At 43.2% G+C, this 14,879-nt stretch overlaps 1 protein-coding gene across 1 annotated transcript in view; it reads right to left on the bottom strand.

Moving 5' to 3' along the window:
• Nucleotides 1-8,856: 8,856 nt before the first annotated feature.
• The window catches only part of LOC138741573 (ephrin type-A receptor 7-like), a 434,573-nt gene continuing 428,550 nt past the window's right edge, over nucleotides 8,857-14,879 (bottom strand). Inside the window, exons 15-16 of the mRNA XM_069895829.1 lie at nucleotides 10,371-10,535; nucleotides 8,857-8,992 (exon numbers count right to left, since the gene is read on the bottom strand). Of these exons, the coding sequence (XP_069751930.1) occupies nucleotides 8,878-8,992; nucleotides 10,371-10,535 (280 nt within the window). The 3' untranslated portion in view covers nucleotides 8,857-8,877. The remainder of the gene's footprint in view (nucleotides 8,993-10,370; nucleotides 10,536-14,879) is intronic.

Raw genomic sequence — 14,879 nt, forward strand, 5'->3', positions numbered from 1 at the left:
TCTGTTTCACTGAACACTGCAATACATCATCTTCATTTTAGTGCAGCCCACAAAAGTGCGGAAGAAACCCAGTAAGTCACAAGACATCCATGGAAAGCCGACGACAGCCGCCGTTCAGGGCCTGAGCCCTTCGTCGGACTGCGGAAGTAGGGTCCAGAACACAAATGTCAACTTACTCCTGCTTTTTATGGATGCTGTGTGACCTGCTGAGCTTCTCCAGCGCTTTCGTGCACTGGACCAGACCCCAGTATTTGCAGATTTCTTATTTATCTGCATTCTATTGCCAGCTCTGCACACTTCATTGTTCCAATCTTCTGGTATGTTTTCAGACTAACACATCTTACATTTCATGTTTTGCCAAGGCCATTACCCAAGCTTCACCTTGTTATCATTTTTTTTAACCTTTTACTCCACCACAATTTATTTGTTTTAATCCTTCATGAAATTAGAAAAATATATTGCATTTTTAAATATATATTACATTGTTTCACATAAAGGCAATGAATATAAAAAAAGAACAAGGGAAACTGAACCAGTCTGATTTCCAGCATGGGTGTTTTCCTGTTCTCCGATTTCACTGGACAAACTAAACTAGTTTAATCTCTGTGTAGAGCAGAGCAAATTGTCAGACAGGACACTGGTCCCAAATGTGGAGTGCTAACTATTTCCAGTGATGACCTTGGAAAGATTTGTGCTGGGCACAAGTTTCTGGATTGTCACGGGGTGAAACCTACTGCAATCAAAATAATGCAGCTGCCCCTGAGAAGGCAGGTCCCATTAATAAAGACAAATGAGCAGCTCAAACTAAACAACACTTGGCTGTAAAGCTGGAAATTTGCAAACCCAACCCTGCAGTGCCTATGTGTCATCAATCAATTCCAGTGACTGGCAGTGCTGCAGCCATCCGGGCAACTTTGTTCACGTTGGACGATGGAAATCGGCCACATCTTAAGACAAAAATGGGATCGAGGTCTAAAAGTCAGTTTCCTAACTGGCGTTTTTAGCAAAACAGTGAAGTCAGAGTTCTGCAAAGGAAGACTGAATGCTTGGATCCTGTCTACAAGTGGAATTTTAAACTGCTATTCTACAATGCAGGTAGAAGGTAGAGAAGACTGAAATCCAGTGCCTCTCTAGTTTCTTTCCAACAGCTACCAGACTCATTGGTACACTAATCGTAGACTGCTCACACTATTATAGTCAATTTTTTTTGCACTAGGATTACTGTGAATATTGATTATTTAGCTTGTGTATTTAATGTTTTAATTTAATTTAATTATGGAATTACGATGTGGCCATTACAGAGTCTTCGCTGATGCAGGTACCAGGGATTAGATGTTTTAAAAGAGATAAGATAGGGGTAAAAGAGATTGGGGGTGGGAGGAGGTTTGCGTGGGAGCATTACTAATCAGAGACAGTATCACAGCCACAGAAAGGGAGGATGCTGTGGTGGGGTTGTCTGCTGAATCAGTGCGGGTGGAAGTCACAAACAGAAAGGGAGTGATCCTTGTATTGGGAGTAGTCTACAACCCCCCCCAAATAGCCCTTGGGGCAAAGGGGAGCAGATAAGTAGGCAGATTTTGGAATGTTGCAGAACTAGCAGGGTTGTTGAGACGTCAACCTCCCAAATATTGACTGGGACTTCCTTACTGCAAGAGGGATAGATGGGGCAGAATATGTCAGGTATTTCTAAGAAGGATTTCTGACACAGTATGTGGACACAATTACTACAGTAGAGGGCATATTGGATCTAGTACTGGGTAATGAAGCTGGTCAGATGACAGAATTCTCAGTAGGGGAGCATTTTGGTGATTGCGACCACAACTTCCTGACCTTGAGCATGACTGTGGACAAAGATAGTGGTAGACTAAATGGTAAAGTGCTGAATTAGGGAAGGCTAATTATGATGGGGATTAGGCAGGAAGTGGCCAGGATAAATTGGGAAGAGTTCAGGGAAAAAGCACAGAAGTAAAGTGGAAGATGTTTAGGGAGAACTTGAATGGGAGTTCTGGGCAGGTTTGCCCCATTGAGACAGGGAAAAGATGCTAGGATAAGAAAACCATGGTTGACAAAAGTGGTGAGATAGCCAGCTAAGAGGTAAAAGGAAACGGACAGAAGATATATGAAGCAAATGACAGGAAGGGTTCATGAGAATTATATACAGTAGCCAGGAAGGAACTTGAAGAAGGGATTAGGAGAACTAGATGGAGCTTTCCTCAAAGAGGGGAATAAGCAACAAACCATGACTGATAGAAAGAAACAGGTCATGCTGGAAATACTCAGCATCAGTAGGAAGGGAAACAGAGTTTCTACTGTAGGCTGAAGACCTTCTTCAGAGCTGGGAAACAGAGTTTACACTGTAGGCTGAAGACCCTTCTTCAGAGCTGGGAAACAGAGTTTACACTGTGGGTTGAAGACCCTTCTTCAGAGCTGGGAAATAGAGTTTACACTGTGGGTTGAAGACCCTTCTTCAGAGCTGGGAAGGTAAGAAAAGAAGCTCGATGAGATGCAGGGATGGTGGGGTGGGGTGTTTTTGACAGGGTAAAACTAGGGTGAGCATGGAGAAAAGCTCTGAGCAAGGTTATTTGATCAATGAATAAAAGGGAGCAGATAGAGAGTGGGAACATAGACAAAGAATGTAGGAGTTGCCAAATGCAAAGCAAGCAAGATATGACAGGTAGGTCAGGCTTGGTGTATTCACACCCAGAAGAGGACAAAAAACCCAAAGCTGAGCAAATACCACAGATGGACAATTGATACAGATTAAAAATTTAAGTTATCTGAAGTTGTAGAATTTGATACTGAAGCCCCTTTTACACTGGCACATAGTCCTACTAATTAACAGCCAATCTACTCGTTCAGGGACCAGGGGGAAAGCTCCTTAATCAGCATGCAGGCGTCAAATCACGCCTAAGTAGGGTGTATCATCTCCAGCGCCTGATGACACCTGCGTGGTGATTAGCCCAGTGCGAATGGGACATGGACTATCCAGGGAAAAAGTAGCGACATGTAGATGACGTTTTTGCGTTAGTGCAGGAACGTGAAGGAAACAAAAGATTAAAAAGGTATAAACTTTGCCAACCTTTATAAATGTCTTAAGGATCGTGGGAAACTTGCAGCGGGGGAGAGAGAGCACAATGGCAGATCTGCCCTCCCAGAATTCTGTGTGGCAGCGAGAGAGAGAGAGAGAGAGAGAGAGAGAGAGAGAGAGAGTGCAATGGCAGATCTGTCCTCCCAGAATTCCATGTAGCAGAGAAACCCCTCCGTGAGTGGTCTGTGCAAACAGACCTTTCTCTGCTGCACAGAATTCTGGGAAGATAGGCCCACCATTGCTCTTTTCTATAGTCTTTATAAATTGTGGGCTAATTCCACTACCATTTTCCCACAGTCCTTTACAAATTTATAAAGGTTTATATAGGTCGGCACATCAGCTACAGGCGCTGAATGGCTCAGACTGTGCTGTACATAATGCTTAACTATGTTATAATTAGACATGATTAATTTTGTTTAAATACAAGATCATAATACATTGATCAGGATTTATGGCAGGTCCACCATCGCTCGATGAGTCACACAGCTGTCACGGATGGAAGGCAGAATCCCCCATCCCTGGAGATGCCTTGTTATAAAATGTAAAAGGATGCAGAGAACTGGTTAACAGTGTGAACGGAAAACAACAGCTTCTTTAACTGGTTCACTGAACGGCCAATTTATTGGTTAGCCAGTGTGAAAAGGCCCAGAGTCTAGAAGGAAGCAACATGTCTAGACAGGAGATGAAGTTCTGTTCCTCAGGCTTGCCTTGGGCCCCAATGTGAGCCCATTGACCAATAGGTCTGAGTGGGAATGGGACAGGGAATTAAAGTGGCAGGCCACAGGAAGCACAGCCTCATCTCTACAGACTGGATGTATCGACGTTCAGTGCCTCCAATATAAAGGAGACTGCATTATGAACACTGAATACAGTTTATTGGAAGGAGGGCATGTTAATCTCTGCTTCACCTGGAAAGACTGCTTAGCTCCCTGATGACGGAAAGGGCAAATGTTGCTTTTCCTGCAGTTGCGAGGGAAAGTGACATTTGAAGGGGGTTAATTAGTGGCCAGGAAGCTGAAAAATGCTGAAATGATGCATCTGGAGGTGGAATCTCTTTGAAGATGGTGCATATTGAGGAATTATCTGTTGGATGTGGTGGAAAATGCGGACCAGGGTGGCACAGTGAGCATGATGCTGCTACAGAGCCAGTGGCCCAGGTTCATATCTGATGTTGTCTGTAAGGAGTTTATCTATTTTCCCTGTGTCTGCGTGGGCTTTCTCCGGGTGTTCCAGTTTCCAACCACCCTCTAAAACTTAAGGTTATAGGTTAGTCGGTGTAATTGGGCAGCCCGTTGTATAATGACCGGAATCGGCTTCTTGCTGTAAATAATAATCTATCCTTTTTCTATCTTGGAAGGGAGATATAGGTAATGGAGGAGATGAGATCAAGGGCTATGCTATCAATTAAAATGGGAAAGCTGAAGTTCAGGGAAAAGGAAGATATTTCAGAGCCACCTGGAATGAGATTCTTATTGGAGCAAATACGATAGGGACATAGGAACTGGGAGAATGGAAATAAGTCCTGACGTTAGGCAGAGTGAAGGGAGAATGTCAAGCTTGCCATGTGAGTCAGTGCGCTTGTAATGGATGTTCCTGAAAGAGAGAGATCCGGAAAAGAGAAGTGTGAAATTGAATGCGTGAAGAGGAGAGGAGGGTGGCAGCAAAACTGATGTAATTGCCGAGTTCTACCTGAGTGCAGGGAGCAGCACCAATGAAGTCATTGATATACCAACAAAAGAATTGAGGGAATGAACTGAGGAAGAACTGGGACAAAGACCATTGCTCAGTTGTAACTTGTGGCCATGCAAGTGACCAGAGCTACACCTTGGATCTGGAGAAAGAGAGCAGAGTTGATGGAAAGGTTGTTGAACGTGAAGACAAGCTCAGCTAGATCTGAATGTATTGGTGGGGGGTTGGGGTGGGGGGGGGGGGGTTTGAGAATGATTTCTCACCTTTATTAGTGAACATTCCCAATTTAAGCGGATGATCCAGAGCACCTGGATCCTATCGTAATGACAAGGGTCAACTAAGGTTTATGCCAGGCACGTGAGAGATGTGTTTCTCCTCATCTCTCCTTGCTCAAGAAATTAGCTTGGTTTAGTGGTTACAGTGATCGGTTCAAGCCCTATTCTAGAAATGTCAGCCCTTAATCTAGTCTTTGTACTTCATTTGTTTACTGAGAGGAGACTGTAGTTCTGGAGACATGCAAATCACACACGTGCTTAGCAGGTGACCCAAAATCCTTAGGCAATCAAAGCTTCGGGGCCTGAATCCTTCATCAGGAATCTGGAAGAACAGGTATATTCCTGTTTAAAGAGTTGGGGAAGGGGAGGAGGAAGGGGATGGGGGAGAAGCACAGCCTAACAGGTGAAATATGCTAGGTGGATATGGGTGGGAGAATAGCAAAGAGCTAGCCAGAGAAATGAGAGGATTAAGGGACTAAGAAGGGTAGCTCACTGATAGGAGAAGGAAGGCAAGGGGTTGGGGAGGTGGAGGAAAGGAGACGAGGGTAGGGAAAGAGAGAGCCCAAGGTAATGTTTGAATAGAAATTGGAGAAGCCGACTGTTTGGAGACTGCCGAGATGTGCAGGCGGCCTCAGTTTGGCTGTACAAGATATTTCCTGGAAGGGCCTAGGCCCAAAGCGTCAGCAGCTTTTTTGCTTCCTGTGGGTGCTGCGTGACCTGATGAGTTTCTCCAACCCTTGTGTGTACTCAACCCCAGTGTCTGCAGACTTTCTTGTTTAACTAGCACTGATACATCATTTTTTCAAACGTCATCAGGTTCCTTCTGCTGCCCATTTGGGAGGACATGCAAGACTATACCAAAAGAAATATGTTCTATATTGGTCAATAGATCTCCTTCAGAGGTTAATCATTAATTTGGTGGAACTTTTCTCTACTCATAGGTTGCTGTGCTTGCATGTGTGGAAATAATATTAATTTGATTTGAAATGGCTTGATATATACCAAGTTTATGAAAAACTATCTATAAATCAGCCATTTTGACCTCACACAAATGGTCGCACAAAGGTCACACTTACAGCATCTTAAACATTGAACACTTCTTCACTGCTATTTACCTTTCGTCTTTGACAGGGGATCAGCTTGTTTAACCTGATTGGAGGTTAATAAAGTGATTGGTGTTTTTCATCCAGCTCTAATTAGAGTTCAAGGGGAGAAGAGTTAACATGCAGGTGCAACGACAATCAAATTGGTTCAGTCTTTGAACAAAAGTTGAATGGTTCTGCATCCCAAGGCATCATAACCCTTTTTTTTTTAAAGAAAACACCCCTTAGAAAATATGTTTCTTTCAGTCATATATCCCGCGTGCTAAGCAACCAGAATAGGAACTGAACAGGAGTCTGCTGAGCCAACCAGCTGTTTTCCAGAACCAACAATTCTGGACAAGTTTCATTGACACAATCTGTTGTTGTACAAAGCAACGCTCTAAAGCAATAACTTCGGTGAGAACGTGTGTCAGCTATTTACCACCACCATGTGGGCTTCCCCATTGTGGTCAAAAACCCAGTGAAATCCCAGAATTATGTGACAAAAATCACATAAAGATCACAGCAGGAAAAAGACCGGCATATTTACTGGATCATATTGAGTGTTGAGCCCGAGAAGCTGAGGAGAAAGGACTGCATTTCTTTTCAAATGGGATGAAAGTCTGGGAAGGCACAGATGCAAATCTGGTGAAAGTCACAGACGACTCCGTGGAGATGTCCTTTGGGAAGATGGAGAGGAGGGGATTAGGAGCCGACAGATTGCTTTATGCCCACCATCAGCACACATCCAATCAAGTGGCATCAACAAGTGCTTCTGGCGACCTGCAGAGTTCTTCACCTTAAATAGTTCACTTTTATCAAACAAACGGCTATCCTTATTCAAAACAATGCCAAATGGTGCATCATGGTGTAACAATGCCCACAACTCAGACATGTATTAAAAATACCTCTGAACAATTTTCGGACAATTCACAGCAGAACACTGGTCAGGGTCATTGTGCTGTTTTAACACAGGATATTCAGAAAATCTACAGCATAATACTGGTAACTTTATAAATAAATAATGCAATGGGCAGTAGCTGATGAGGTAGTGGTTGGTACTATGTGAAGCTGTTTCTATTCAGACAGATTGAAATAGAACTACAACTCTTTGATGGGTGAATAAAGGAAGATCAGGCTCTTAGTCAGAATGCAAACTGTGGAGAAATGCACCTTAAGGCTGGAGATAATGTGAATTCATTAAACCAATGCAATATGAGCAACTGTGTTCACTTCCTGATTGTCAGAGACCTTCAGCTCATCTTTGTATTCCCGCTCATGTGATTTGCTGCTCAGGATGTCTGAAATGTCCAACCATTTCGAGCAGGTAAAATGTTATTCTTCTCAAATCAGTTGATAATACTTGGGTTGAATCAAGTTATTATACGGGCCTTGTATTGTATATAGAAGAGGGGTATTGGCAGTAAAAGTAAATTGTCTGAGAAACATTGCAGTGAAGCAAAAGAAGAATTGGTTGGTAGGTTTTATGTGTGGCTGTTCCTCCTTTGTTCACAATCATTTTTGTTTGTCCAGGGAACGAACAAATCATTTGGGAGAAAGTGAAGAATTCTCAAGTTTCAATTGTTTCTCCTGGATGATTTCAAATTTGAATTTAGACACGGTAACAGGCCCTTCTTGCCCAAGAGCCTGTGCTGCCCAATATAGCCTCACCTGCAAAATCGAACCCACTGAACGTATCTGGATCAAGGGCGAATGAAACCAGAATCTGAAACTATTTGGGGAAAGATCCAAGTGAATCAGTTTAGGGAGCCAGCCCCACGTCCATTCTGGGCTCATGCTGGAAACGCAAGTGGAGTTTGCATGAAGATTGAATCATCAGGAAATATACAATGTGGATATGGTGTAAGAGAAAGGAAGAACAACAGAAGGATTTTCTAAGTATGCAATCAGTGTTTAGTTGTCCTGCATTTTAGAAACAGGAGGTTTATTTCCACCTACTGTATACTGACCCTTTTTTTCCATCTTAAAAGTTGTATGATTTATTGATTAATCATTTGTGGGCAGGAGCTCTCGTCACATCTGCTTAGCCAGAACTTTAAACCATCCTACTGAGTAAAGTAGCCAAACGCAGGCACTGGCTCAACAGGTCAGCTAAACCTTCAGGTTGCCGACACAGGAACCAAGTGGGCGCTTGGCTCTCCATGCTCCCATTGTGGCAGGATTTGACCTGAAGCTAAAAGCAATACACAACACAGCTCATGGGTCTACAGAAGGCGGCCACTTGAGGTTTATATGACTGAAGTTGCTTCCATAGATAATCTTATAAACATATAATGCTGGACCTTCAAAGAATGTCAACCAAAGTATCAAATCAAATACTCGTGTCCAAGCTTATGTTTCTAGTTCACAGTCTGTTAACACAGAGTACCTGTATGTACCTCTCGCTTATCAACTGAGTAGTGTTTACTGAACCAAAATGATCAAATAAAAAGAAAGGGAACTCCGCACTGTTGCCTGACTCCTGCACTTTTCCGATTTTATCTGAGTTGTAGAAATGCCGTGTATCCAGTTGCATAACAACCCATTTGGAAATGCCCCTTGCTGAAATCACGTAAAAAAAAACCAAATTAGAATAAAGACTGGCCCTCTGGTCTTCTTCCCTGGCCAACCCGCACTCAGGCGTCATCTTCTAAGCACACCGCTTTCAAACAAGCAGTTGGTGTCGACATCTCGTCACGAATACAACTCGCAGAGCAGAGCAGATCCAGGTGGCTTGCCACCGTCAAACCTGAACACCCCGACCGTGCATTTGTAGAACCTGTGCTCGCAGAGTCTGAATGCTGCTCAGGATTTGTTTCTGATGTTCAACACATGTAATCCCCAGGCTCATTACGTCTCTGTGAAGAAAATCAAATAAAATTTAGTGCTTATCTTCTTTGCACTCATGCCTTTTACAGATGTCAAGAATGAGGACTTAAATGTAAGGGCCAGCTAAGTGTAATGATCATACAGACATAATCAGCTTGCCATTTCTGGTGGAATTTCATCCATTAAATTACCTGCCAGAGCTTTCTTATTGAAATCTCTTAGAAATAACCAAAGCTGAAGGATCAGAATAGACTCGCATCCCATCCCCAAAGGCTGAAGCTTAAAGGCTATTCTGTGGATGATGGTTTCAATTGAGACAAATGAAATGACTCAAGCTTTGGAGTGGGGGGGGCGGATGAGAATGTTCTATCAAGGTCAGTTGACATTGAATGAGAAGCATTTTCAATGCTTATATACTTGAGACGCTGGAATCTGTCAATCCTTCGCCTCTTTTACACAACCGTTGAAGAGGAGAAAATACCAGGAAACTTTCTGCTCTGGTGGCAGTGTAAATATGTCGAGACGGAATTTGTTATGTCAATTCCATTCCGTAATTTTTTTCCACTGGGACCCCTACACATTTTTATGGAGTGGCTGCAGTGTGAAATGACCACAGCCACTCCATAAGAAACTGGCCTAATGAATTCGACGTTCCCCCTCCAAAAGGAAGGCCGTGTAAAAGTGTCCTGTGTAAACCACCACATCGGGACACACCGGAGGTAAGTATGCTATTTATTTTTTGGAATAATTCTGAAGTTTCTGTGTAAAAATGCCACTTTGCTACTCCCTGGTTCATGAATCCCATTCTAGCCCATCTCACTCCTCCCAACCTCTTCTCCTTATCTCCGCACTCCATTCTTGTTGAAGGATTTTGACCTGAAAATGACAATAATTATCGCGCCCCTCACTGAGTTTCTCCAGCAGATTGTTTGCAACACCCACTTCTTTCTGCCTGTTTTTGAGGACTATACTCCAATACATTTTTCTTTTTTAAAAACAAATCTTTTCTCTCTGGTTTATTCAAATATGGTTGATATTCACAGATCTTCGTACACAGTCAGGAAACCATCCTGATATTCGCTGATGTAAATGTATATGCACTCCGTCACAGACAAATATTTAGCAATCTGCAGCATGAATCTGGATTTAGTCTCTCTATGTAACTTGAGAGATACAGTGCCAAAATGGGCCCGGAAGCTTCGCAGGTTCTTGCCAAAGATCAACCACCTATTTACATTAATTCAATTTTTCTCAGTAACTTCTTTGGGAACATGAATTACGTTTTCTCCAGGACTATCAAATGGAGAAGTTTGATTCCAGATTTGACAGAGTGAAGATATTTTGAACAAAACATGGTGAATGAGGAAATACTGTATACAGGCTGCATCTAAATTGGAGATCACTTACTGCACTGTCATTCTTGCGATGGACTCCAGGTAACAATATCCAGCTGCAGTGAAGTTGTCCTTGTACCTGTTCATCTCAATGGCATCCAGCCACTCTCCCACCGAGTCAAAGCACGGGAATGCTGGAAAGTTTTGGTCCATGAGGGGAAGATGTAAGTTTTGCGGTCTGCCGATCAAAATAAAAGAGATGATGTGACTTGCTTGAAAGCCTCACAAAAGAGAGTAGAGTTTCTGAAATACTCCTGAACATTACAACGGGGACAGTGCAACATTTGCTGCCATCCATGACACTTCTGCTCCCAGTAGTGCTGCTCAGCCGGGGGTCCGGCTTGTGCTCCCCAGTCTTGTCGCTTGATCACTGAAATTGCGGTTTTAATGTGGTCTATTATTTCACCTCCGCCTCACTTATATACATTCATTGTTAGAATTTTATGGCTGATCTCCAACATGATGTGGATGATCAATATAAACAATAAGTGATATGCTTATAATCTCTACTGGATCGGTACTGCATTACATCATCAGAAGGCCCTGAACCCCTCAGATCTGCCCCATCAAGGGCACACACAGGCCTTGGCATGACAACGTGCACAGATTGGGCTAGATCAGTGTTCAAGGGTCCTGAATGGTGATTGGAAATATTTTGTCTGAGGTGACTTGCTCAACCCCAGGGAACAACTTAGTTGTCCATTCCATTGAAACGGTCTAGGGTCTCCACTGTTGGAACCTTGGAGTCTTCAACCCAGGTCATGACAGTGGCAAGGTCACAGTCTTAGTGTAGTAAAGATCCAATAGTCCACACCCCAAATATTCTGATGTTAGGCTTCCGGTTCACCAGGGAAATGCTTCCCATACCCCTTATCCATTTGCAGGTGGTCTGGTTCTCACAAACTTGCATAAGGGAGGGAGGGCACACCAGCGAACAGGGGGTGGGGGGATTTGGAAATGATCATTCACAATCAGAGCATGTGGAATGATGGAGTTTTACGGTAAAACTCTGATGTTCCCCAACTGAAATACCTACCTCTCATCCAATTAAAACAAAAGCACTGAAAATTAAATAGTTGCTAGGCTTACTATTCAGACCAGGTGGTGTTTCCAGGGATTCTCTCTCCGCGCCCCCCCCCCCACCCCACCCACCTCTCATGTTATTACTGTGTAGATAGCAAAGCTAGCCAGCTGGTTATCTGGTGAGGTCACTAGTCTGACAAAGCTTCTTCCACAACCTTTGGAATGAGCTCAAAATTCGCCTCTCTGCTTGTTCAAGCCTCATTCCCTCATCCCAAATATTGCAATGTGTTTGCTACTTCAGAACTATTCAAATAGTAATGACCCAGGAGGGTAGGAGAGATTCAAACAAGAGGTTGCAAGTAAAGAGTTAGGGGGCAAAAGTTTAGAAGTAACATGAGGGGAAACTTCTTCACTCAGAGAGTGGTGGCTGAGTGGAATGAGGTGGTCGCAGCAGGGTCAATTGTGTCACTTGAGGAAAAGTTGGATAGGTGCATGGATGGGAGGGGATTGGAGGGCTATGGGCAAAGTGCAGGTAGGTGGGACTAGAGGAGATCACTTAGATCAGTATGGACTAGAGGGGCCAAGATGGCCTGTTTCCATACTGTAATTGTTATATGGTCATATTAAAGTCGACAAAGTGGCCATGTTGCTGGAATGGTAACTCTATCCAGAGTGAAGCACGGACGTCTGCGGATGCTGCGACTCTAGTAAAGGCTCAGAAATGCAGGAGCATCTCAGCATTTCTCGCAGCATGCAAAGGTACCTCGAAGAAGGGCTCAGGCCTGAAAGGCTGGTAATGTATCTTTCCCTCCTATGGATGCTGCGAGGCCAGATGAGTTCATCCAGCATTTAACCATATAACCATACAACAATTACAGTAGGGAAACAGGCCATCTCGGCCCCTCGAGTCCACACCTATTTAAGTGAACTCCACTCGTCCCATCTACCTGCTCCCTGCCCATTACCCTCCAATCCCCTCACATCCATGTACTCATTCAACCTCCTCTTAAATGACAAAATTGACCCTGCTGCGACCACCTCTTCCAGAAGGTCATTCCACTCAGCCACCACTCTCTGAGTGAAGAAGCTTCCTCTCATGTTACTTCTAAAGTTTTGCCCCCTAACCCTTAACTTATGTCCCCTCATTCAAGGGGAAGTGCCTATTCACATCTACTCTATCTATTTCCCTCATAATTTTAAATACCTCTATCAAAAGTCCCCTCAACCTTCTACGCTCCGATGAATAAAGACCCAGTCTACTCAATCTTTCGCCATTTTTCTGTTTTCACATGGTAACTCTATCTAGCCAGAGAAGGAAAAATATAAAGAGAAGCCTAAAAATAAATTAAACTTACAAAAGTCTGGACGTTAAAAAAAAAGACAGAATTTCTGCTTTAGGCACAATTGATGATTCCAGTGGAAAATTACACCCATTTTGAAAAGCGTTTTGCATTTGTACATTGGTCACACAGAAAATCTGCCATGATCCATTCAGTTGGGAAATATCTGGAAATGTAATTGGGAAGAAATTTGCTTTAGAAGAAGTATTTCATGATATATTAAAAGTGATGGCTTGCTAAGGTTTGATTAACACAGTTCAAGATGGGATTATTGCAAAATGATGAGCATTTTCTGCCAGAGCAAATTCCATAGATTTACCACCCTCTGAGAGGGTGTGAGAAATCCTATTTTAATATCTATTCAAATAAAATGGAAATATTTTTAGGTTAGATTATGGTGCATTTGTCAGCTCTAAATAAACGTAAAACAACATTTTCAAAAATTAATGACTGTACACAAACCCCCCCCCACCCCCCCCAGCTTTCTCAAAGGGACATCAAAGGCCTGTAAATGAGCACATTTAGTAGTTGTCAATGGGAAATAATTTACTCAGAGAATGTTGTGGACTGGCCGCCATCTGACACAGAATCTTGTTAACCAAAAAGGACTGGGAAAACTCAAGCTCAGTTCACCACAATATGCGCTTAAAATTGGCTGAGCTTCCCTGTTATTCATGCTCATTTCCAGCGAGCTGCATTAAAAAAAACACATCAAAATCAAATGGAAACTGCAGAATCCCATTGATAGCAAAGTGACAGCAACTGTCCTCAAAATGCATTTCAGTTTGACTAAAAAAGCCTGATTTGTCATTGCTAGCTCTCAAAACAATTCGGTCAATCCCTTCCCTACTTCTTTCCCCGCAAACTCGTTTTAGTGGTGCCCCATTGACTCTCCCACCCCAGCCACTGAGGCGCATGGGGTCATTGACAATGGCCAATCTTTGGGATGCGAGAGGAAAGCAGAGCACCTGGAGAAACCAGCAAGGTCAGGAGGGAAGCTGGACACTGGAGCTGCGAGACGTCTGTGACAGCTCCGACGCTGCTCTGCTCTCCAGAGTGGAATGCTATAAAATCTCCTGATTCGCTGGTCATCTTCTGGGAAGGGAATCGGCCAGTCATTCCAGGACTAGGCCTTTGTACAAGTCCAATTATTGATGCTTAACCATCTTCTCCAGCACAAATGGCGATGGACCACAAACCGTCATATTATCAGTGGAGGGGGGTGAAAATTTTTTTTTTAAACTCCAGATGCTGGAAATCTGACACAAAAAGAACAGAAAAGTCTGGAAACTCCCAGCAGGTCAGGCAGCAGCTGTGGACATATTAAACATCTTTGAAGGTGAACCCTTCAGATCTGGGATCCATCAGCAGGACTGCTCCTCTTTCCGCCAGCGCTTCCAGGCTCACTGGCTGTTTGCAGCATTTCACTCATTTTCATAATAAATGCCAATTCTGTTTGGTCAGAGCAGAAGAAGGTGGATGGAAGCAGAATCACAACAGAAATGGTGAAAAATGGGCTAAGCTGAGGAGGAGGGGAGAAGGATTTGAGGTTCTGTACACTGGGAATGTGAGAAATAAATAGAGAATGGGGAAGCCGTGGTCAATGGATTTACTTTAGCACTGGTAACACACCAAATCCTTGGTGGAGAGGGAACAATCTGATCCTGAAGCAACAGGCTGAAAGAGGGAGAGCTGCAGAGTGGTGAAGAGCAGAAGAGGACAATGCTGGAGTCAAAAGTTGGTCATAAGGACATAAGAAATAGGAGCGGGTGTCGGCCATCGGCCCGTCGAGCCTGCTCCGCCATTCAATGAGAACATGGCTGATCTGATGACAGCTTCATCTCCACCATCCTTCCTTTTCCCCATATCCATTCATTTTCCTACTTTGAAAAAAATCTCTCCAACCTTGACTTAAATATATTCACTTAATGTCACCTCCACTGCTTCAATGAGCAAATTCCGTAGATTTACCACCCTCTGAAAAAATAAGTTCCTCCTAATCTCTGTCCTAAATCTATTAACCCTGGATCTTTATTTTAATAGAGTCAAGCAAATATATACAAATAATATAAGACATTTTCATAACACACAATATAATATCTATATCTATCTATCTGTATATATATATTTTTTAAAAGTATTTCCCCCCTTCCCCAGAT

This window comes from Narcine bancroftii, chromosome 8, assembly GCF_036971445.1.
Source record: "Narcine bancroftii isolate sNarBan1 chromosome 8, sNarBan1.hap1, whole genome shotgun sequence".
NCBI classification, from domain to species: Eukaryota; Metazoa; Chordata; class Chondrichthyes; order Torpediniformes; family Narcinidae; genus Narcine; species Narcine bancroftii.